Source organism: Balearica regulorum, chromosome 7, assembly GCF_011004875.1.
Source record: "Balearica regulorum gibbericeps isolate bBalReg1 chromosome 7, bBalReg1.pri, whole genome shotgun sequence".
Taxonomy (NCBI): Eukaryota; Metazoa; Chordata; class Aves; order Gruiformes; family Gruidae; genus Balearica; species Balearica regulorum.
In genome coordinates this window covers 40,940,032-40,962,436 of record NC_046190.1, presented here as the reverse complement: position 1 = coordinate 40,962,436, position 22,405 = coordinate 40,940,032, and the positions used below count along the sequence as shown (strand labels likewise).

The window sequence follows — 22,405 nt, the reverse complement described above, 5'->3', positions numbered from 1 at the left end:
GAGGGAAGGTGCGAGCCGTTGGTGGGAGCAGAGACTTCCCCGGCCGCCCAGCGCTGTTTTGCCTGCTGTCGCTTGCTTTAATAAATCAAATTAACTTAATTGGCAAAGACTTTGGCTCTTTATTGCCCCCAACCTATAACAACAACCTAAGCATTAAGCCCCGCACGGGCACGCTCTCCCTCAGGGGCCCACTCGCTCCCACCCAGCCGCTCTGGGCGATGCACCCGGAAGCGGCGGCGGAGCGCTCTGGGTGGTGCACCCGGAAGTGTCGGGAGGTTCGTGTGCGGCGGCGCCTCTCCGGTTTGAGCACGTTTGCGATGTCGGCTGTGCCGCTGCGCGTGTGAGTGCGGCGGGACGGGGCGGGGCGGCCGCGCGGGGGGGGGGGGGGGGGGGAGGAGGAGAAGAAGAAGAAGGCGGCGGCGGCGGCGGCGGCGGCCGTGGCCGTGCCGTGCCGGCCGCTGAGGTGCCGTGTCCCGCAGGCTGGCGTGTGGCGACGTGGAGGGGCGGCTGGAGGCGCTCTTCGGGCGGGTCCGGGCCATCCAGGGCAAGAGCGGCCGCTTCGACGTAAGGCTTCGGGGGTCTGGGGGAGACCGGGCGCGGGGTGCCCCGCTCCGCTCCCCGCGGGGCACCGGGAGAGGGTGAGTGGGGCAGTTCCGCGCGGGGTTCCCGTACCGGGGACGCTGGGATGGCTGAGCTCAGGAGCCTGCCCGGGGTGACGCGAGAAGAGTTCCTGCGTGGAGGGGGTGTGCAGGGGGTCTTGGGGCAGGAGCTGAGCCTGTCCCCCTGGGGCCGTGACACCCCTCGCTCTGCTGCGGGCACGAAGGGGCTGGTGGAGGAGCTGTCACCTGTGGGCAGAGGGGGTGGGGAGAGCGACTGTCTCTTTGTCAAGTTTAAACCCCTTAATGTTGCTGTTACGCATTTACCGCTAGGTGCAGATAAACATATAGGAACCTCTGTGCCATACCAAACAAAATGCTGCCGTGTGTCACAGGACAACGTAGTGTATCGGAGAAAAAGTTGTGTCTTTGGTCACGTGGCAACTCTCGCTTTATCTGATGTTTTTAGATGCTTTTGTGTGTTGGGAATTTTTTTGGCTCTACTTCAGAGACAGAATGGGCAGAGTATCGCACAGGAGCCAAGAAAGGTAAGGGGGGCATTGTCACTCTGGGCGCTGGTGATTGCACTATTTCGTGGCCCACTTCGCTGTTTCATTACAGTATGCTTTTTGTTTCAGAACCTGCAGTTAAACAGCATAACGTTAAAGCAGTTAAGTAGGAGAATTCCACACAGGAGGGAAAGATGGGTTTGTTTTAAAACAAAACTCATTTCTGCCACGCTCTCGGACTTGGGAGCACAAAGAGGTGTGTGTCCGAGTTGCCTGGCCATGATTTAGGCATCAAGGCCTGTGCCTGGGCCACCTGGCCAGCTCTGTTTGCAGTCATAGGAGAGACATGGGACACTGCTAATTGGTGTCAGGGTCTTGTTTGTCCTTGCCTGGGTGTCTTATGGCTCCACTTCTGTTCCTACCATTGCCTCCTTACAGTGTCAGGCTGCCATGCAAGGCAGTCCTTGTTTTCTCAACCTGGGTAGGCTGAGAACCTGTATGTCGATGTTCATGGGGCTTTGGTCAGCAGGCTGCGGGATCCCAGCACGCCTGCCGGTGTGTAGCCCTTCTGCCACTCCTGGTGTTTCCCTCACAGAAATTCCTGGTTGCTTCCCTGTTCGCACCCACCTTCACACTTTCACCACAGACCTCTCCGCAGTGTGTAGCAATGCTGTTCTTACCCTCCCTGCATTCAGGCCCGAGGAGAAAGGGGAAAGCAGAGGTTCTGGCAGGCTAAGCATCTCTGTTCTTCATCCATGGAGATCAGAAGGCTTTCCAAAGGAGCAGGGTCTGCCCATTCCTCCTTGATCCCCACAGCCCTTGTACTGAAGAAATTTTCCCAGCCATGGATATGAAAAGTCCTATGTGGACTTCTTTTCACACCCCTCTTGTAAGGGAAATGCTACCTCACGAGCATGTGTAGTGGTCCTCTTTCCTCTTCAGTGCTACTCTGGCTCTCGCCCCTGGTATGAAGCAAGCTGGAAAGGAGCTGGGATTCTTCCTTTCCAGTTCCTGTCTGCTGCTGCATCACTCCCCAGTTATCCTCCACTTGTTTGTGTGTCTGTGTGAGCTGTCTGGACAGAGACTGTCCCATTTGCTACTTGTGGCTGAAGATTTGCTCTGGTGAGGCATGCTGCCTTGTGTTCCTGTTGCTATGAGAAAACAAGGAGAATCATTACTGGTTTGAACTTCACTCCCAGAGGAAGCTGTCCTGCACGCGCAAGGAGAAGAGTGGGTGTTAACGGCAGTGTCTTCCCCGGACTGATGCATTTTTGCTCGTCCTCACTTGAATTGTCTTTACTCTTTGAACTATTGAAAAAATCCATAGCTTATAACCTCACCTATACACAAATAAATACAAACAAGATTCATGTCACTTCATTTTCGTTTTAAGCTGTTCATAAGGTTTTCAAATTCTGCTATGCAATGGAAAGCAATCTCCTGTATCTTCTGACTGGGGGAGCTGGAACTTCAAGCAACAGTCTGCCAACAGCTGTAGCAGAGCTGTTGTATTGCTGCTGCTTTCCCTTCTTAAATAGGAAATTATTGCTCATTTTTATTCAGTGAAGAATGTAGAACCTGCTGACCAGGTGAACTGTTGACCAGCTTACTGGTGTTTGGAGAAAGCAATTTTTATTGATCACCTAGCCATAGAGAAATTAAAACTGATGCTTCCCATTGCTTTTTTTTTTTATTATATCCACTACTTCTAGGTGAAGTCATGCAGCAAGTTCTTCTACCACGTGAATTAAAGAGCTGATGAATGAGAGCTTTTCCCCTAAAACATCAATGGTTTGCAGTTTTTTGATAGCCATATGAATTTAGGTCAGCTTAAGCTGTATCACCAGGTGTCCCTGTGCTCTGGTATCTAGTGAGCATTGCTCTAGGGAAGACCTGTATTTTTAGGGCTATGGATCATTTCAGAGCTGATCTTCTTATATAGGCAGTGGAGCGAGTTGTAGTTAAAGCAGAGGTTATTCTCTGCTGGTGCTATATGCGTCTGTGGAAACAGCAGACTTGGGGACTTACTTTGAAGGAAGGTTTCTTGTTCTGGGCTTACTGCTCCTCAGCACACTGCAAAGGACTGGTGTTGGGGTCTGTAGGAATGGATGGGACCTGCTGCAATTCCTAGTAAATGTGGACTGAACTTGTGCTAATCTACTTGAATTAAAGCAGACTGAGTGCATGTAGTTTTCTTCCTCAGCTCCGATTCCAACCTACGTGCTTGGTGCTAACAACCAAGAGACTGTGCGCTATTTTCCAGACATCAGTGGCTGTGAGTTGGCTGAGAACATCACTTATTTAGGTAAGGCTGCAGGTGATTTGTGATCAGGGATGTGTATTAACCTGGTGGTGCTTTCATGAACGTTTTCTGATCTTCCCACTTCAAAGCCCTTCCTTTTTTTCTGGAAGTTTTAAGGTGACATTTCTTGCCATGGGGTTCAGGCTGGTGTTGAACTCTATGTTGAAAGGCTAGTACAATCTGCTGTGTAAAGTGTGAAAGAGAACCCTGCTTTTTTTTTGTTGTTGTCTAACATGAACTTGCTAACCAAAAGGAAGAGCGGTTGAAAAAAGCTGTCCTTTGAGAATATCTTATTCCCATAGCGTGGCTGTCTTTGTATGGAGAAGGTTTCCTACTTGAAGTGTGATTTTGCTTTGCTCTGAGGCTGTACTGGAGTAGCAGAGGTAAGAAGTGTCTGCATTAAAGGTAATGAAGCTGTAGCAAAGCTAAAAGGAAAAACTACTTTCTTTCTAGAATGCGACCTGACAAAAACCATAACAAGTAAAGGTACTTGCAATTGCCTTTTTTTACTCAGCCTTTGTACTGAGCTTTTGATATGGATTGATTTTTTTGGGAAGCAAGATAGCAGTGAGGAAAGAAGACTGGGGGTTGTCTGAACAGCTGCTTCACTGTAGGCAGGGTTGGGTGTGAGCCGCTCTGCTAAAACATGTCTTGACCGCAGCTGATGGGCGCAGAAAATGAGCTGTCTATAAGAATAGTTTCAGTGGAAGTAAGGCAGGACTGCTGAATGCGGTCATCTGTCTGTGATGCAACTAAGAGATTACTTGCAATGTCTACATCTTGAGTGCATGCCTGTGTTTTGATGCAGGCCGTCGAGGTCTTTACAGTGGTACTTCTGGACTGCAGATTGCATACCTGAGTGGTACCGAGTCCCAGGATGAGCCAGCTCCTGCCTACAGTTTTAGCGCAAAGGACGTGACAGAATTAAAAACATCTTTGTTATCAACCCCAAACTTCAAAGGTGTGGATATATTGCTGACGTCCCCCTGGCCCAGAGATGTGGGGACTTTTGCCAACAGTGCGGTAAGTGTTCTGTTTTCTGGTGGAATGGGTTTCCAGATGGATTTAACGAAGGATTGTCTTTCTGCTTGCTGTAGCAATTTGGGCTATTGGGCCATCTCCAAGTGCTTGAGAAAGCTGAGAGTAAAAAACCAGACAGCAGATGTTCTGGTTCTTCAGAGAAGAAGGACCAATGGGGAGGGGGATTTGTGAAACTTCAGAGGGTTTTATGTGTCCCTGCCTGCAAAATTAAGAGTCAGTACCTTTCATCTGATCACAAATGTTGCTCTGAATTCAGCTGGTTGCAGTAGCTGTAGACTGATGCTGCTAGTCTGTCATGTGGAATGCTGTGCTCCAAGCATCTTCCATACCACTTGACATTAAGTCATTCTTTCTCCCCCCTTCAAAACTTTTTAAGCGTTTTGTTGTTTATTTCCTCAAGTATCAGTCAGCCGTACTAAATGGTCTGGTTCTTCCTCTGTCTGGAGTTTGAGGATGTTGTTTCAGTTGTGTCAAATTTTCTGTTGTCAATGTTCCTCAGCAGAAGTGACTTCCCAGTCATAAGTTCAGGTGGTCTGAAATCTTCCTGGAGAGCAAGGCCACATACCATGGCAAAAGTACGCTTTTTGCTTCCTCTCAGTATCTTCCAACATCCAAAAAGAGGTATTATTCTCAGTCTAAAAGCATTAAGAACCCTCCCTTATCTTCCACACAAACACACCCCCCACACACACGCCCCCCCAAATAAACCAACCCCTCTAGCCTCGGGAGTTGGAGAGAAACAAGTTGTAGGGGTGTTATGGCTTAAAAAGAAAACTCAGGTCTCAAATTCCCACGGTGATTCTCTGTAGTAGTTCAGTGTATCATTCCACACCTAGCTTCCCTTGGCATGAATTTTCTGAGCATGTACTGACTTGAATTAACAGAGGAGTGTATTAATAGTGATTATATTCAAATACGCATCTTGTTGGAGTGTGTATTTTATCACCTGAGGATTTCAGTGATAAGTTTTGGAGATTCCCTTGTGCACTCAGACCCTGAAACATTGTCACTCAAAGCGGGAAGTTTGAGGAATGAACAATCAGATCTCTTGCTCTTTGTCACATGTAGTTTCTCTTTCAGCAAAAGCGGTATGCGTTGCTAAATCACATGGATGAGAATTGACTCCCTGGAGGAGTCTGTGGGTTTCCTTTTCCTGAGAGGCTGCATAGCTCTGGCCACTTTCTGGAAGCAGCCAGCCCTCAGTGCAGACACCTGTGGGCTCCCCTCTGCCATGCCTGCTGCAAGCTATTTCCTTGACTCATGCACTAAAACTTTGGCACTATGGCCATGTGATCAAAACTTGTCTTAATGATTTCTGACATCTGTTGGTGTTTGTGAAACTCACTCTGTGCTGCCCTGGCTTCACAAGACCAAGAGAAGGAAAATAGGACAAACTTGGATTGATGAAACAACTGGATGCAAACCCAGAGCACACAGAATGGAATAATTGAGTAGGCTTTGGGTGACTATAAGGGATTGAGCCCTTTTGACTCTTTTTTTTTTTTTTTCCACTTCCAGCAAATGGTGACCGCTAAAGTCAGTCTCTACATCTCCAGCATGCAGTTCTGTATAAAAAGTGTTTCTTTTCACTGCAATCTGACAGGGTTTTTTAAATAAAACTTGGTTTGTATTTTGTAGGGAGAAATAGATACCAAGAAATGTGGCTCCAAGTTAGTATCTGATCTAGCTGCAAGTCTCAAACCAAGGTACCACTTTGCTGCCCTGGAGAAGGCCTATTATGAAAGACTTCCTTACAGGTTTGTAAGACCATGTGACATCTCATTTATTTTCTAGTAAGAGTTCAATTTTTAAAGAACACATGAGGACAACTTTAAAAATAATTTTATGAAGTCATCCAGCCCCAACACAGGGTCAAGATTGTTTCTCAGATGCATCTTATTACCATAATTCCTGCTGCCTTGTGTGGTGAAGAGACTGGTGTCTCCAGTCATAACTTTGTGTATAAAATGTGACTAGTGACATAAGGTAGGTGTCAGAACAACCTACAGATAAAACTAAGGTTGTCGTGTTAATGTTGGGTAAGATTATTATCCTTGCCACAGGAAAGACTTTAAAGGTGTAGCTGTTTTCAGACTAATGAATTGTCCTCTCATCTCTGTATTTGGACTGCAGTGAGATGCCATTCTGGTCTGTGCAGCTGTTTGCTGTTAGATTTCATGACTGAGTCTGTCCTCCAGCTTCCTTGTTCTTGGTCGAAAACTGTATGTGGCTGACGTGCTGTCTGAGTAGCTTCATGGACGACACATGATTTTCCCACTGTCTTTTTCTATGTTGCTATGGCAGTACAATCATGTTTTGCCTCCTTACAGAAATCACACAGTGCTACAGGAGACCCCACAGCACGTGAGCAGGTTTATCGCACTTGCTGATGTTGGCAATACAAGCAAGAAAAAGGTACTGACACTCTTGAATCTTTCATCTTTTCTCGAGTACAAGTAATAGGCCAGTAAGCCCAGCTTTGGCTAGCTAGAGGACAGCATTGATCACTTAAAAGCTTGACTGAAGTGGAGTTATCTGTCTCAATTGAGTAACAGATACCATTTGCCCATTATGTCAGAAGGATAAGGGCTTCAAGATGGGTTCTGAGGCACCGCTGTTCTTCTCTGCTTGGTCAAATGGCATGTAGCTGTGAAGACAGCTGCAGAGGAAAGTGGTTAGAAAGCTGCCCTTCCTTCTTCTTCCCTAGCTGCTTTATGTATTTTCTGTTTGCATGGCCTCCTTTAGGAAGGAAGCAAAATTCCGAAGGAGCCCTTACAAATCACTGAAAATAACTAACTTCTGGGGTGGGAAGGGGCTGTTTTCTTGGGGTTTTGTTTGTTTTTTTTTAAAAAACTTGTTTCTCTTCTCCCCTTAAGAAAGTTAGAGAATATTGGTATAGAAGGACAGGCTACTAGTGGTTAAGAAGGTATAGGAACCAGACCTGGTAACAAAAAAAGGTCCAGGAGTTCTGGACAGATAGAAGACATGGAAACAGGCAAGGATCAAGGTCATTCCTTTTTCAAGTATGATACACTGCTGCTTTTCAAAAAGATCTTTCCTTAATGTGAAAGGAGTGAGCCACTTGGAAGCATTGCATAAACTCTTGGTTGCACTGGGTAGGAGACTGGCACAGGGAGCGTTTTTCATGTCCTGCCTTAGCTTAAACACTGATTTGCTGAGTTCTTGCAGTGCTAAGTGGTGTGTTGTCGTTTCAGGGTGGCTTAGTTCACAGCTGACCTCTTCAGAGTTCAGTCATGGCGAAAGCTGCTTACATTTGAGCTGTTTGTTTTCATTCTAGTATCTCTATGCCTTCAGCATTGTGCCGATGAGCTTGATGGACCCTGCAGAGCTGGTGAAACAGCCACAGGATGTCACCGAAAACCCATACCAAAAATTACGGAAAGAGGCACAGAAGACCAAAGCACCCCTGTGTGCAGAGGTACTGCTGCATTCTCCTTCATGTGTGCATTCTGGTTTTGCTCTCTGTGTTCAGGGAGCTTAGAACAGTGTTTACCTTTAATGTTGGAATGTTCCTGTCCAAAACACTTCAGGGTTCTGTGTAAACTATTTGCATAAACCAAACCGTATAGATGCAATGCATGGGAGTTTGTTACAGTTTGCCCCTTCTTAGGCCGTGTCCTGGGCTGCATCCCCAGCAGCGTGACCAGCAGGTCGAGGGAGGGGATTCTGCCCCTCTGCTCCGCTCTGGTGAGACTCCGCTGCAGTGCTGCGTCCAGCTCAGGGGTCCCCAGGACAAGAAGGACATGGAGCTGTTGGAGCGAGTCCAGAGGAGAGCACGGAGATGATCCGAGGGCTGGAGCACCTCTGCTGTGGAGACAGGCTGAGAGAGTTGGGTTGTTCAGCCTGGAGAAGAGAAGGCTGCGGGGAGACCTTACTGTGGCCTTTCAGTTCTTAAAGGGTGCTGTCATGGTTTAGCCCTAGCTGGCAGCTGAGCACCACGTGGCTGCTTGCTCACCCCTCCCCGCCTAGTGGGATGGGGAGGAGAATATGAAGACAAAGGTAAAACTCGTGGGTTGGGATAAGGACAGTTTACTGGGACAGCAAAGGAAAAGAACAACGATGACGACAGTAGTTAGAATATACAGGAGGGCTGATACACAATGCAGTTTTCTCACCCAAGACCGATCGTGCATTCAGACCGTCCTGGAGCCATGCCACCCATCCCCACCTATCCTCCTTTTATGCTGAGCGTGATATCATATAGTATGGAATACCCCTTTGGCTAGTTTGAGTCACCTGTCCTTGCTGTGTCCCCTCCCAGCTTCTTGTGAAAATTAACTCTACCATAGCTGAAACCAGGATATTATCCACCCCTAATTCTATACCATCGACATCATGCCCAGATCCTACACTTCCCAATTAATCACCACCGCTTTCCCTGTTTTTGGTGTGTATATATATATATACACACATACAGATATCATTCCCTTAGTCTGTAGGCCATCCCTCTATGATGTCTGAGTTCATTTAATCCTGACTTTGGGCTCCAGCTGTCATAACAGTCTCTCTGGGCAGGAGCGATGGTGTGTGCTGTTGGATTGTTACAGCTGTATCCGGAGCTCGTGGCTGGTGTATCTGGCAGGGCCCGTGCCCGCAGTCTGCAGGTTGAAGATGTCAAGTTCAAGGAAGTTGCTGGGCGCCAGTTGCTGCCAGGCCTCCCCATATTGATATTTCAGCCAGCGTCCTCCACACCAGACAGGCTTTACCCGCTTGGCTTGCTTGACTGCAGCGCATGTTTCACATTGATGGATAACCTGTGAGATGGCATCCATGGTCAAGTCCACCCCTCGATCACAAGCCCGTCTATATGTTGCATCTCTTTCTTGATGGCCTGAGGTGTCATGGGCCCAGCGAGCTAGAAATAATTCACCGTTATGTTGCCAGTCCAAATCTACCTGAGCCACTTCAATTTTAGCAGCCTGATCCCTTGCTGGTTGTCGTGATATTCCTCAGTGGCCCGACTCTTGAGTATGGGGGCATCTACGTGACGTACTTTTACAACCAGCTTCTCTAGCCGGGCAGCAATATCTCGCCACGATGGGGCAGCCCAGATGGGTTTGCCTCTGCACTGCCAGCTGCTCTGCTTCCATTGCTGTAACCACCCCCACAGGGCATTGGCCACCATCTATGAGTCAGTAGAGAGGCAGAGCATTGGCCACTGTTCTTGTTCAGCAGCAGTTCTCTAGAGCCAGTTGGATGGCTTTCACCTCTGCAAACTGGCTTGATTCTCCTTCTCTTTCAGCAGCTTCTGCAATTTGTCATGTAGGACTCCATACAGCGGCCTTCCACCTCCAATGCTTTCCCACGATGTGACAGGAACCATCACTGAACAGGGCATATGGCTTCTCATCTTCTGCTGGTTTATTATATGCTGGGTCTTCTTCAGTGCGTGTCACCTCCTCCTCTGGTGACATTCGGAAGTCTTTGCCTTCTGGCCAGTCTGTGATCACTTCCAGGGTTCCTGGGCGACTGGGGTTTCCTACTTGATCCCACTGTGTGATGTGTGACCCACTTACTCCACGTAGCATCAGCTGCATGGTGTGTAGAGGGAACCTTCCCTCTGAACATCCAGCCCAGCACTGGCAGTCGGGGTGCCAGGAGGAGCTGTGCTTTGGTACCAACCACCTCTGAAGCAGCTCCAACCCCTTCGTAGGCTGCCAACATCTCTTTTTCAGTTGGAGTGTAGCAGGCCTCGGATCCTCTGTATCCACGACTCCAAAACCCCAGGGGTCGACCTCGAGTCTCCCCTGGTGCTTTCTGCCAGAGCCTCCAGGTAGGGCCGTTCTCCCCGGCTGCGGTGTAGAGACCGTCCTGGAGCTGTGCTGCCCCTCCCTGACTAGCACCCTTTTATGCTGAGCATGATGTCATATGGTATAGAATACCTCTTTGGCTAGTTTGGGTCACCTGTCCTGCTGTGTCCCATCCCAGCTTCTGGTGAAAATTAACTGTCTCTTAGCCAAAACCAGGACAGGGTCTTACAAGAAAGATGGGGACAGACTTTTTAGTAGGGCCTGTGGCAATAGGACAAGGGGTAATGGTTTTAAACTAAAAGAGGGTAGATTCGGACTGGATATAAGAAAAAAATCTTACGCTGAGGGTGTTGAAATGTTGGCACAGGTTCCAGAGAGGTGGTAGATGCCTCCTCCCTGGAAACATTCAAGGTGAGGTTGGACGGGGCTCTGAGCAACCTGCTCATTGCAGGGGGTTGGACTAGACAAGCTTAAATGGTCTCTTCCAACTCAAACCCTTCTGTGATTCTTCCTGCAGGTCTGCATGGTGACGCTGTAGTTAGATCTGCTTGCTTGTCAGGACTGTCCCCTGTGGGCACCTCTGCATGCATAGTCTTGTTCTTTCTGAGCTTGTCGACTATAAACTTTGCAGTTGGCCCCCAGTTTTCTCCCTTAGACTGATGGCTACTCAGGTGCTACCTTTTTTTGATACTGCATTTCCACTGTATCCCTCGATGCTGGTGAGCTAGGTGTTGGGTACTGTTTTGTCAGATCATCAGACAAGTGGCTTATGTTCATTGCGCAGAGCGTGTTTTGTCCTCTAAGCATTGCAGGATAACTCTGCTAATGCAGACGTGTGAATAGTTATGCCTGTGTGTCTTAACATAATGTAGAGAAACTAGATTGGGAAATCATTGGCTGAGATTTGCTATTGTGTTCAACTCCTGGCAGTAAGCCTTTAAATAGACCAAACAGTCAATAACTTGATGGAAGCAAAAATTAATGTATCTTTGAGCTTCAATATCCAACTGAAGACAGGCACAAAAGCTTGTGAAGTTTCTGCTGTACATGGCAGTTGGGTTGGATTTTACACTGCAGTTGTGCTTCCCTGTGGGAGCCGAGCCAAGCGGGCATGAGCAGCCCCGCTCTTTGCGTTCCTCTTCCCAAGTGCTTTCTTCTGCAGAATTGAAGCCTCCTAATGACATTTTTGCCATATGTGACAACTTAGTCAAATGGCTTCAGCCTTTGTGCGAGTCTGTTGAGAGACATCTCTAAGATATAAAGACGTTCTTTTGGTACTGGCTGTCAAGTCAAAAAGAGATTTGAATAATCCATAAAATCCAGCAATTCTGTATGTTCAGCATGAGGCTAAATAGGAGAATGTGGCGATTTGGGGCAGCTTCATGTAATTTTTTCCCTGGCTGAGGCTGCGTATCCAGGCAGGCAAAGTCTGCTGCATTACTGGGAGAGCTCAGTTCATTCTCCTACAGGATATTGATGCTTTTGCTGTTGAAGCTTTTCAAAGGTGGTTACACACCTCTTCAGAAAAAAGCAAATTCTTGTACATACTGTGACTCTCTGTGATGCAGTTATAAAGGGGTTTGGTTTTCATTTTCTAACAGGAAGAACCAGCTTGTCAGTTTTTCTTTGATTTGAACAAGCACCAGGGAAAGAAACGTCCCTCAAGTGGGAAAGAGAGAGGAAACTCCCAACCCAAACAAGCCAAAAAACCCCGTAAGTATGTGGATGCTTTTTTCCTGGGCTCTTCCCTTTGAGGCATTGGACCATCTCCCTCTTCATTTTTTCTCAAGCTGTTGAGCTGTATATGTCAGCTTGCCGATGTGCTCTGTCGCTGTACTGGATGCTGTGGGAATACAGAGGAATGAAAGGTCCCTTTTCTCCTACAAACCTGATAATCAATAGGTGAAAGAAAAGCCGAAAGTATAGTTTAAAAGCTAGTTGGATCTGTAGGGGTTGAGGTTGGGCCGATGCCATTTACCCTCTGAACATGACAAAAGGCAGTTTCACAAAGCAGGATGTTTCCATTCCGAGGGACTGCAAGAGACTGGATCATGGTGCTGATGAGCTCTTGAAACACTTCAGTTTTCTGTCCTGTGAGTTCATGAAGTATTAATGAATGTATTTCTGTGCTGTAAATCTCATTAGGGTTTGTCTGACTTGAAGAAATTGAAATGAAATCTCTAAGGATTGTGACTCCTCAATGACAGTGTTATTGCAAGCATATGTTTTTAGAAACGTTGCTCTCGATTATAAAGAAATTTGGGCTTAAAATGCAAATGTAGGCGTCAGCCTCCTCTTTTGTTTCTGTGAAAACTATTTCCACTGTCAGTGGGTAAGAAGACATTCTTCAAAAATGCCTCTGGTAGATCAGTCTGGTTGCCTTTTGTTACGTGAGACTAAGTTGTTCAGTTTTTATTTATTAGATTTCCAAACCCTTTGCATAGTCCTTGCACATAACAGTTCTGCAGGCTAAATTACTTTATGCCGAAACAAGTGCAGTGTCATTGCTCTGTACATGCCTGCAGAGGCACAACTGGCTGTAATGGCAATCAGATTTGATGAAACAATGCCTGTGGGTTTTCTTGTTTTCCCATATCATTTCTGTAGGACATAGTGTGCATATGTAGGACATAGTGTGCATATTCATACAAGTTCCAAGGTCTTCTGGAGTTTGATGTTATAAGAGCCTTGTTGCACTGTTCTGCTCAGAAATGAACCTCAGAATTGGACGTTTGGTTTCCTGCAGTTCTTGGGAGAGCCCCGTCATGTTTATTGCATCTGCAAAGCTTCTTATCTATTCTTGTACACAACCTGCAGAGGATGTGAATATAGTGTTTGATCCTAAGGAGAGTCGTAGCTTAACAATACCATCAACTTATATTAAAGGTCAGCTCAGGTATTGCAGTTTGGGTGTGAATCCAAGTGTTTTGAGTGTTATGAATAGGCCAGAACTGACAAGTATGTTTGACAGTGTCTGTCCTTGTCTGTACCTATGCAGTAATTTTACCTCTCTTTGATTTTTTTGTTTAAATTCGCTGGTGCTTTCTTATTAGTGAGCTGAAACCATTAAATTCCTGGAATTAGTGCTCTTCCATTAAATTAGAGCCTTCAATTAGAATGGCAGTCGGCAAGGGTGTGACTGCTGCCACCTCCTCTCTTGCTGGAATTTCCCAGAGGCACCAGTTCTCTGACCAGATCTGCTTCCAGGAGCCGTGTTCTTCTGACAACTTCAGCACTTTATCAACTGGGAAGGGTGGCTGGAAAAATAACAGCTCTTCCAGATCTTGTTCTGTTCCTTGTTCTGACAAATAAGCCTTGTGCTAACACCTGTTTCTCTTTTTCCTCTCCCAATAAAGCACAGCCCACAGGGCCCTGCTGGTTCTGCCTCGCCAGCCCAGAAGTTGAGAAGCACTTGGTTGTTAGTATCGGCACGCACGTAAGTACCTGTAGCACGTTCTTTGCTACGTGATGGCAGAATCTTGCTAAGACATGGTAATATAAAATATCAAGCTCCAATTTTCAATCTTAAAAAACCAAACAAACTTTATTTGAAGCTGACTCTTGATTTTGTTTTCAGTTTCTTTGCATCTCCCCTACAAAAGACTTAAGTAGATAAAGTCTTTGAAAAAATGAGGCATGCAATTTTGCTGCAGCAGCAGAGCTGGATTCTGGTGCCAGAACACTTTTTGCTGTGCCAGCCCTCGTGGTTTGCTTTTGTTACCATCTGGCAGAACTTTTCCAGTGTGAACTCAGTGTTAACTGGGACCTGCTGTGGCAGCAGGATGCACTGGAGTTATGCCAGATCTCCCTGGGATGATTGGTTTCAGTTTTGTTATGTATAGATTAAACAAAAGGTAAGATAGCTTTAAAGTTGACATCTGGAAGTACGTCTTGGAGATTCAGTCATTAGTATATTCACTTTGCTTAAAGTTATTGCTCCTGCATAGCATAATGCACAAATTCCTACAGGAACAGGTTTGTCTGCGGGCTTATTTTAAAAGCAGTTAACAATTTTCAGGTGGATTTTCTCGTCACAGTAAGAAATTCCAGCTGCAGTGGTGAAGCTCACTCAGCTGCTTTCCTGCAGGCAAGGAATTCTATGGCATTCAAAAAAAAATATATCCTTTAGCAGTTCCCCTCTTTCTCATTCCTCTAGTAATGAATAAATTGCTAATACACAATCCCTAGTAAGTGGCATAGAGAACACTTTCCTGTTCCTGAGGCAAAATCGCCAGGCTGGGGGACACTCACAATGCAGTCAGAGAGTAAATTTCTACAGCATGGTAGGTGAGTGTTGCTTGCAGTGAGTAACCAGTGTGCATTGTTTCACTCTAGTGTTATCTTGCCCTGGCCAAAGGTGGCTTATTACCTGATCACGTCTTGATTTTGCCGATCGGGCACTATCAGTCAGTGGTTGACTTGTCCTCGGAGGTGGTGGAAGAAGTGACCAAGTACAAGTCTGCCCTAAAGGAATTTTTCAGAAGCAAGGGAAAGAGATATGTCCTATTTGAAAGAAACTATAGGAGTCAGCATCTGCAGTTACAGGTATGGTTTCAGTGTCACCCTGGGAGAATATAAACTTGCACTTACCTGCAAATGAATCAAAGCAGAAAGCTCACCTTCAAATTTCCCTCTTTATTTTGTGACTTCCCAGAGCATGGAGAGAAGTCATCCTACCCACAGATAGCGCCAGAGCAAAAATAAAACCAGCGTCCTGCTTCAGCCACAGTCATTTAATTCTTCCTGTTACAGCAGCACAGCATTGGTTGTGTTGAATGGGTGAGGAAAACTTTTCCTGCTCAGAACTGGTTAAAAAGTCCCCAAGGTTTTCAGATAGGTTGCAAAACTTTGCTCTGATTGTATCACACTGGCACACGAACTGTGATGCTTGCATTTGTAGCTGAAATAGGCTGAAAATCCAAAGATATGTGCGGAACTCTGGTCATTGTCTACCAGCCCTTTGATTTGATTTTTTTTTTGTCCTTGTGTGTCAATCACTTCGGGGTTTATTGTGGTGGTTTCTGTATTTGGCAGATCTGTAACTATATCAGAGCGGCCTTAAACTACCACAGAGATCAGAATGGAGCAGGCTGTGCTGAGAACTTTTTCAAGCTTTTAGTTTTCAGCTTTTTGTTCAGCTCCTACAGAAAAAAAAAAAAAATCTCGTAAGTTTAAGCCTGTACAGATAGGTGCTCACCTGTCTTGTTTGATGATGCTGAGCAGTACTGAGGAGCATAGCAGCTCCAGTGATGGATTGACTGTTTTCTGTAAGTAGTTTGTTTTGCCTTTTCGTCCTTTTATGGAAACATTGTCCTCCCTCTCCAGGTGATTCCTGTCCCATTGGACCACTGTACTACCAAAGACATCAAAGAGTCCTTTATTTCACAGGCACAGGAACAACAGATTGAATTATTAGAAATCCCAGAGCACTCCGATATCACGCAAGTATGAGACAAGATTTCACCTGTTACTTACTTTCCCTCCATCCTGTCTAGGCAGCCATTTCCCCCTGAGGTCACTTTGCGTGGTAGGGTGAAGCTGTTGGAGGCAGATCATTGTAGACTTGATTTGGAGATGTGCCAGACGTATTTTGCAGTTCCTATGAACATATGCATTGTTTATCTGAAAATTGTTCTAGCTGCGTGTAGGGCTTGCTGAATTCATTCCTTCTGACACCAAACACCAACCCCCTTTCTATGCCACTGCGCATCAGGTAGCTTCAGGTTCCCTTGGATAAGAATTTGAAGTAAATCTTCTTGTTACATCAGAGAGATGAGCCAGTAGTGATGTAGGGTTTTTTTTAATTTGTGCTCAGTGGTGACAGGGAGACCTGATCTGCAGCAGCCCCAAGAAATAGCCTTTGCGCGTGCTAGTCTCTTTCCAAGCCGTTGCAGCTATCGATGCCCATGGTGGTGAGCTCAGAGGCTGATTTTTCAGCCAAGAAATGTGAACGTAGTCTCTTCACGTGCTTTTCTTCCTCTAAAAATGAGCCGTATTAGTACGGGATGACTTAGCTCGGATTGATCAGGACTGCCTGGCCTTCTCCTTCAGTGACTCTGTGGTGGTAGCTAGCTGCAGAACTAAACCACAAACAAAATATTATAGTTGCGCCCTGCGCGCATCCTGTATGGATGATCCCAGCCGAAAGCGCTCCGTCACCCCCTGGAAGTTACAGTTTGATGTCGGCCACTGGGCTGGCTGGTTTGTTTTGCCGAGTTTCCTCTCTGGTTAGAAGACCCCGGCCCTTTTCCGAAACCCGCGCTCTTTGCCGGTGGGAGGCTGCGGCGCTGCCCGGTGGACCACCGCCCCCGGTCTCCGCGCCCCCCCTCCCTCCCGGTCTCTGCCCCCCGCAGGTGGCGCAGCCGGGCACGCCGTACTTCTACGTGGAGCTGGACACGGGGGAGAAGCTCTTCCACCGCATCCGCGGCCGCTTCCCGCTGCACTTCGGCAGGTCGGTGCCTCCCCTCCTTCCTTCCTGCCCTCCCCGGCCTCAGCGGGGCGCGGCGCTAACGGCACGCCCGGCGCGTGACGTCGGCGGTGACGCCGGCTGTGCTTGCAGGGAGGTGCTGGCGAGCGAGGCGCTGCTGGCGCTGCCGCAGCGGGCCGACTGGCGGCGGTGCGAGGCGGAGCGGGCAGAGGAGGCGGCGCAGGCCCGCGCCTTCCGCCGCGACTTCCAGCCCTTCGACTTCGCCCTCCGGGCCTGACGGCGGCGCTGACGGCGGCGGCGGACGCGCGCGGCTATTGGCGGGCGGGCGGGCGCGCGCGTGGTGACGCGGCAATAAAGGCGGAGTGCCGGTGGCGCCGAGTGGCTGCGATGGAGCGGGGCGCCCCCCCCGGGCCCGGCGGCGGCGCGGAGCGGGCCCCCGGCGGGGCGGCGCTGCGGGGGCAGCCGGCGGGCGGCTGCGGGCCCTGGGAGATGCGCGACCGCCTGGGCACCGGCGGCTTCGGTAACGTCTGCCTCTACCAGCACCAGGTGGGGCGGCGCCGGGCCGGGCAGGGCGGCGGGCAGGGCAGGGCCGGGCCGGGCCGGGGCGGCTGACGGCGCTGTGTCCCGCAGGACTCGGGCGCCCGGGTGGCCATCAAGTCCTGTCGGCTGGAGCTCAGCGTCAAGAATAAGGACCGCTGGTGCCACGAGATCGACATCATGAAGAAGTGAGTGCGGACGGGGAGCCGCGGCACGGCCGGGGCCCGGCGGGCCTGAGCGGGCCGGGGTGAGGGACGGGGCTGTGGGCACGGCCACCCCCCGAGCCAGCCGGGGTGAGGGCACAGCCAGGCCCCGAACCGACCGGACCTAATGTCTCTGGGTCGGTTTATCTGTCATCCCAGGACGTCCAGGCGCTTCTGCTCTGGTGTAACTAGATGCCTCAGCTTGGGACCTAGCGACATGCAAAGTCTCTGCGCTCCCGTGCTGCTTGGGCTATTCGTCCATTCCCTGGCGATACCTAAATTCCTCCAAACTTGTACCATGCAATGTGTTGAGATTTAATGTGGTGACATGAGAACACCTGCATGTTCCCATACCATGCAGTGCATTGATCTTTGGTTTAGCAACCGGGAAGCTAGGAATTGCTTTTTTTTTTTCTGTCACACTCACACACGTACAGAGTAACATCTCCTAATGCTTTTTCATGAGATTCTGTGTACTCTATGCCACCCACCATCTCTCTCTCCAGCGTGTCGCTCTGATGTACCTGTGAACCACAGCTGGCTGGGTTTGTCCTCCTGGATGTGAGCAGTAGCTCTGGGTGCCAGGGTCTCGTACAGTTATTCCCTCATCCTGAGAATTCCTCTTCCCTTTTGAGAGACAACCTAGAGCATGAAATGTTCTGTCCCGCTGGTGGGAGCAGGGATGCTGCTCAGTTTTGTGCTGAGTTGTCCTCACCAAGGCCTGCAGTGGCCCTGCTACATGGAGCTTTGCTGAGCTCCTAATTGCCACCTTGTAACCCTCGCCTCCTCACTGTGTGCGCTGACAGTGGAGGAAACCACTTGCAGGCAGCATGAGTTCGTAAGCCAGGGCTCGATCACCACTTTTTAGTGTTTTCGCTGTATTTGTTTCCTCAGTACAAGTACTGAGCCACACAGCTACAGCTGTTCTTGTGGTGGCTTCCAGGGGCTTTGGAAGGTGTACACAAAAGTAATTTGTATTCACTTCCTTTTGGATGTGTCTTTTATTCCCAAGAGTAATGTATATTGGAGACAGTCGAGAAGCAGCAGTTTGAATTGAGTTGCAGAAGTAAATCCTTCCCCATGTACGTAGATTTACACCTGCCTGGTTCTACCTCGCTGGTACAGTCACATGTGTTAACAGATTCCTATGAAACCCTTGGGCCAGGGGGAGACTATCCCCACATGCAGAAACAGAGGCAGGTACGTAACGACTTTGCCAGGAACATGCAGGAATCCAGAATGTGAGCCTGGATCCCAACCGGCAAAGTCCTGTACTTTGACTTAGAGCCGTTGGTTCTGCTCATCCTCGGTTTGTATATTCCCAAGGTCTGGATTTTACGCATTTGGATATTGGTAGGTACCAGTTGAAGAGTTCCGTTTGGGGAACAGAAATTGTACCCAAAACATAAAACATGAAAACATGGTTGGTTGACAATCTGTCATCTCGTTCTTCCAAAAGAAGAGTCACAGTTTTCATCCAGCTTTCCACGTGCTTAGGTTGAACCATCCCAATGTAGTAAGAGCCTGTGAAGTTCCCGAGGAGATGAACTTTCTGGTTAACGACGTTCCTCTTCTGGCTATGGAATATTGTTCAGGGGGTGACCTCCGGAAGGTAATGTCTGCTTTGCTTTGCAATACGTAGCAAAATAAGTGGAGTTAATGCTGTTTCTGTAACTGTGGTTGTCTGTGAAACCATGTATGCTTTACGGCACTCTTCTTTTTAGGTACGGGTGTGGGGAAATAAATGTAAAGTGAAGGAAAAAAAAATACGCACGGGAAATGAGGCTTGTGTTTCTGAAACCAGAGGACAGAGAGCAATCCAAGGGCAGATACTCTTTTCTCCTGAAGCAATGTGTCCTTTCATGGAACTGCTTTAGCATTAATACAACTTCCCAAGCCTACTCGCACCCAGCGCATTTGGCTTTGCTGCAGGGTGTCTCTATCTGTTTGGAGCCTGACCTGGTTTTGATTTGCATGTAGCCAGCGTTGTGTTGCTCTCAGCATGGGGAAGGATCATTTTCCTACTGGACTGGGGCCTCCAGGGCTTCAGAGACTTTCCTGTTTCCTGCTGAACGGGGAACTGGCCTTCTGTAAAATAGCAACACCTGGGAGTAAAGGAACCTTTCGGTAGTTCCCAGGCAGTGGCTGCATGACCCGATAGAGTTTATGCTCCCTTTCCACTGCAGCTGGAAGCAGCTTTTTGTGTAGAGGTGAAGAAGGTTGATTAAGGTTTGCCTCGAACTTGCCTCATCTAAGTGATCGGAAAGCTCGTTTTTCTGTTGTTTTTGTTACTGATGTTAAATAGCATTGGAGGAACACGAGTGGATGTTGAATGGAGTAACTGCCTCTCAATGATAGCAGCTAGTGTGTCGGTAACTTCCTGAGCCTCGTGTTATGTTTTTGAGCTGTTTAAAACAGGAGCGACAATTTTAAGGTTGGCAATGAAAGGCAGCGGGTATATATGAAAATATATAAAAATATGAAAATAACATTTGGATGTTGCAAACACGTGTAGCTGACCGTGTTCTCAGCGGTGCTTGGGTGTTGTATTTTTGCAGTAAAAGTTTTGAGACTACTTAAAGGTAAATTCAAGTCTCTGGCCAAGAAATTTGGGATTACGTTAGCTCCACTTGCAATGCAGTATTTAATCATTTAACTTCTAATGAATCCTTAGATGTTGCATAGGTGCTGGGACAATTTAGGAAGTAACATGCTTCATTTCATTTGATTGCATGTAATGCTTTGTTGCTTAAAGGAAAAAAAAAAGCATGGGTTTTGTTTTTTTTTTAATTTCCGATTCTGATCTTCTTTAAATCATTTTCTTAAATTCGCTTGGCATCATTTGAGTTTTGCACTGCTATTAATTTCTCATTGCACGTCTGCAATCTTCCATAAAGCCTGAAAAACCATCTGCTTCTGTCTATGGGCCACACACGTTTTTATGCTTGTGCTTTTTCAGGGTGGCGTTCTGGGCTCTGAGCTTGATTTCTGACTTTGCCCCCCTCCTTCTTTCTTCAGCGTATCTACACAGAACTTAAGGAGGGCAATGCTGAAGTTTGGTTTCTCTCCCATAGAGATTTGGCTACTGGTTGTGCGTGAAGCACGGGAGGCAGGCAAAAACATGAGGTTACATCGTGAGAAGGGTGGTTGCGGTGCAGAGGTGAACCTCAGTCATCTATAAAAGCCTTCAGTGTAGCGATTAAAAAATCAGATCACATGCTGATTGACTTGGGGCATATGCAGGAAATTGCTGAAATTACTTGCTGACAGATCACAAAGACAGTGATTAGGAGGGGGTTTCCTGTGGTGCTTCTACCATACCTTTTGCTAGAAGAGAAAAATTCGGGGCAAGGGAGAGGAGAGACAAAGCAGCGCTTCTGAGTGGAGGCAGGGTTGAGAGTTCAGGTCATGGTCCATGCTATGAATGCTCCAGTGATCCACAGGCCAATGATGTGCTTTTTAGCTCAGGATTAACTAGGTGGGTGACCTAGGAGCCAGCGTGCTGAAGTGTTGAGCAGCTTCTTCTGGTTGTGGGAGGGCAGTCAGGAAGGAGACCGTGTCCCAAGGCAGAGCTAGCCAGCAATCGAGCACTCCGAGCTGAGGAAGGTGACTTGTGCGGAGTGGGGCAGCCTGCAGCAATAGCACCGTTACCAGACAACGTGCCCTTTGTTGGTTTTAATGTTCCTGACCATGAGGTGGGCGGCTGGTACTGTGCCTCGGACCCTGCAGGGCGCAGGCAGCGTCACGGGAGTGGGGACTGACTGCAGAAGTGGCCACACAGTGTTTGGCAGCCTCTTGCAGTGGGCACTGATACCTGGGTGGCTTTTCCATAGCACAGGGTATCACTTGGGTACAGGTTCACGGAGAAAAACAAGGCTCTGTAGAGTCCGTGGCCAGCTTGTGCAGATTAAAGCAGCAGTTGCTTTGAGTGAGCTGGGCTATTTGGGAGCTGGAAATGCTGTGATCTTCTCTTCTGTGGCCTACACTGAAGTTAGGAGTTAACCTGTTGGTTTCCCTTCTCATCTGTTTATCAGTGACCCGTGTTTGAATGCCAAGGGCTTAGATGTCTGTCCGTTTCTTTTGCTTTTTGTCACTTTTTTTTTTCCTTATTGGAGAGTTGTTTTCCAAGCAGCAGTTCTGCTTCAGGTATTGAGGTGTTCCCAAATCCCATCAAGCCGAACTTCAGCAGATTCCAGGAGCCTCAGGATCCCCGTTGCCTGCAGCTGTATGGCCCTGCCTACACCTCTTGCCTGTCTGCTTTCTGACGGCTTTCATGCTTTTGTGGTATTATTCTGTCAGTCCAAATCTTCTTTTCAACCCCATCTCTGTGCAATGATTTTTCATTTTGTCCGAGTTGTTTTCTTTTTCCCCATGCTTTTATATCACAAAGCCAACTACCTCATTCAACTAGAGTTATACTCGAGCTGTGCTGTTTTCTGTGTCATGTCAGCACGGGATGGAGAATGTTGTTCTGGACTGTTAACTGTTGCGCTGTGGGTCTAAACATCTTTTTCTTTACTGTAGTTGCTAAACAAACCGGAAAACTGCTGCGGACTTAAGGAAAGTCAAATACTTTCTCTGCTTAGCGACATTGGTACGTAGTCTAATGCCTTTTTTGTGTTTTGTTTTTGCGGGGTTTTTTTATTAGGTGTAAGGGCATTTTGCTTTTTCAGTTGACCCAGAAAAGGGGACTAACGAGAACAGGGTGTTAAAACAACTCAGATGTGTATTTCAGAGGAAGTCCTTGGTATCCCTGTTGATCACAGAGACAAGGAGTTCACACTAATGATGTGTCTTTAGAATGAGATTGGAAAAGCTGTGTAGTGGTCAGTTGTAGGTAACTATGATCTTAATGTTTTGCTTTCTTAAGGTCATGGTTTTCTGTTCAAATTCCATTTCTATTCGTGGCTCTGGAGAGGCCAAACTGCACGTCACTTGAAGGAACGTAACTTTTACAAGCCAAAAAACAAAAACCAACGTGAGAAGTGCCGTAGTTGCCCTGTGGCTTCTCTGTGTACG

General features: G+C 47.8%; 2 protein-coding genes and 1 non-coding gene across 7 annotated transcripts in view; all 3 read left to right on the top strand.

Moving 5' to 3' along the window:
• The first annotated feature begins 243 nt into the window (after positions 1-243).
• CWF19L1 (CWF19 like cell cycle control factor 1) lies at positions 244-17,017 on the top strand. Of its 4 annotated transcripts, none has more exons than XM_075759059.1 (14): positions 244-340; positions 480-564; positions 1,066-1,144; positions 3,309-3,410; positions 4,216-4,430; positions 6,087-6,205; positions 6,779-6,863; positions 7,747-7,887; positions 11,821-11,932; positions 13,576-13,655; positions 14,555-14,764; positions 15,545-15,664; positions 16,573-16,670; positions 16,779-17,017. In XM_075759059.1, the coding sequence occupies exons 1-14, from the start codon at positions 318-320 to the stop codon at positions 16,921-16,923; spliced, it is 1,614 nt and encodes a 537-aa protein (XP_075615174.1). In that variant the 5' UTR covers positions 244-317; the 3' UTR covers positions 16,924-17,017. The 4 variants fall into 4 exon arrangements, with proteins under 4 accessions (XP_075615174.1, XP_075615173.1, XP_075615176.1 ...); XM_075759058.1 differs by having other exon boundaries at positions 480-638; positions 3,296-3,410; XM_075759061.1 differs by lacking the exon at positions 244-340 and having other exon boundaries at positions 484-564; positions 3,296-3,410.
• Positions 15,227-15,368, top strand: LOC142602674 (small nucleolar RNA SNORA12). Its single transcript, XR_012836438.1, has one exon. It is a non-coding gene; the product is annotated as a small nucleolar RNA SNORA12 (small nucleolar RNA).
• Positions 16,973-22,405, top strand: part of CHUK (component of inhibitor of nuclear factor kappa B kinase complex) — a 32,152-nt gene continuing 26,719 nt past the window's right edge. The window contains exons 1-4 of one of the 2 annotated variants that reach the window (XM_075759056.1): positions 16,973-17,192; positions 17,277-17,371; positions 18,884-18,998; positions 21,911-21,980. In XM_075759056.1, coding sequence (XP_075615171.1) covers positions 17,034-17,192; positions 17,277-17,371; positions 18,884-18,998; positions 21,911-21,980 — 439 coding nt within the window. In that variant the 5' untranslated portion in view covers positions 16,973-17,033. The remainder of the gene's footprint in view (positions 17,193-17,276; positions 17,372-18,883; positions 18,999-21,910; positions 21,981-22,405) is intronic. The other variant, XM_075759057.1, reaches the window with a different exon arrangement.

Excerpts from the sequence above, each read along its gene's own strand:
- CWF19L1 (XM_075759058.1), top strand. The coding sequence starts at position 318 with ATGTCGGCTGTGCCGCTGCGCGT. Across the intron at positions 6,206-6,778 it reads TATGAAAGACTTCCTTACAG|AAATCACACAGTGCTACAGG; the intron begins GTTTGTAAGACC and ends GCCTCCTTACAG. Across the intron at positions 13,656-14,554 it reads TTGTTAGTATCGGCACGCAC|TGTTATCTTGCCCTGGCCAA; the intron begins GTAAGTACCTGT and ends GTTTCACTCTAG.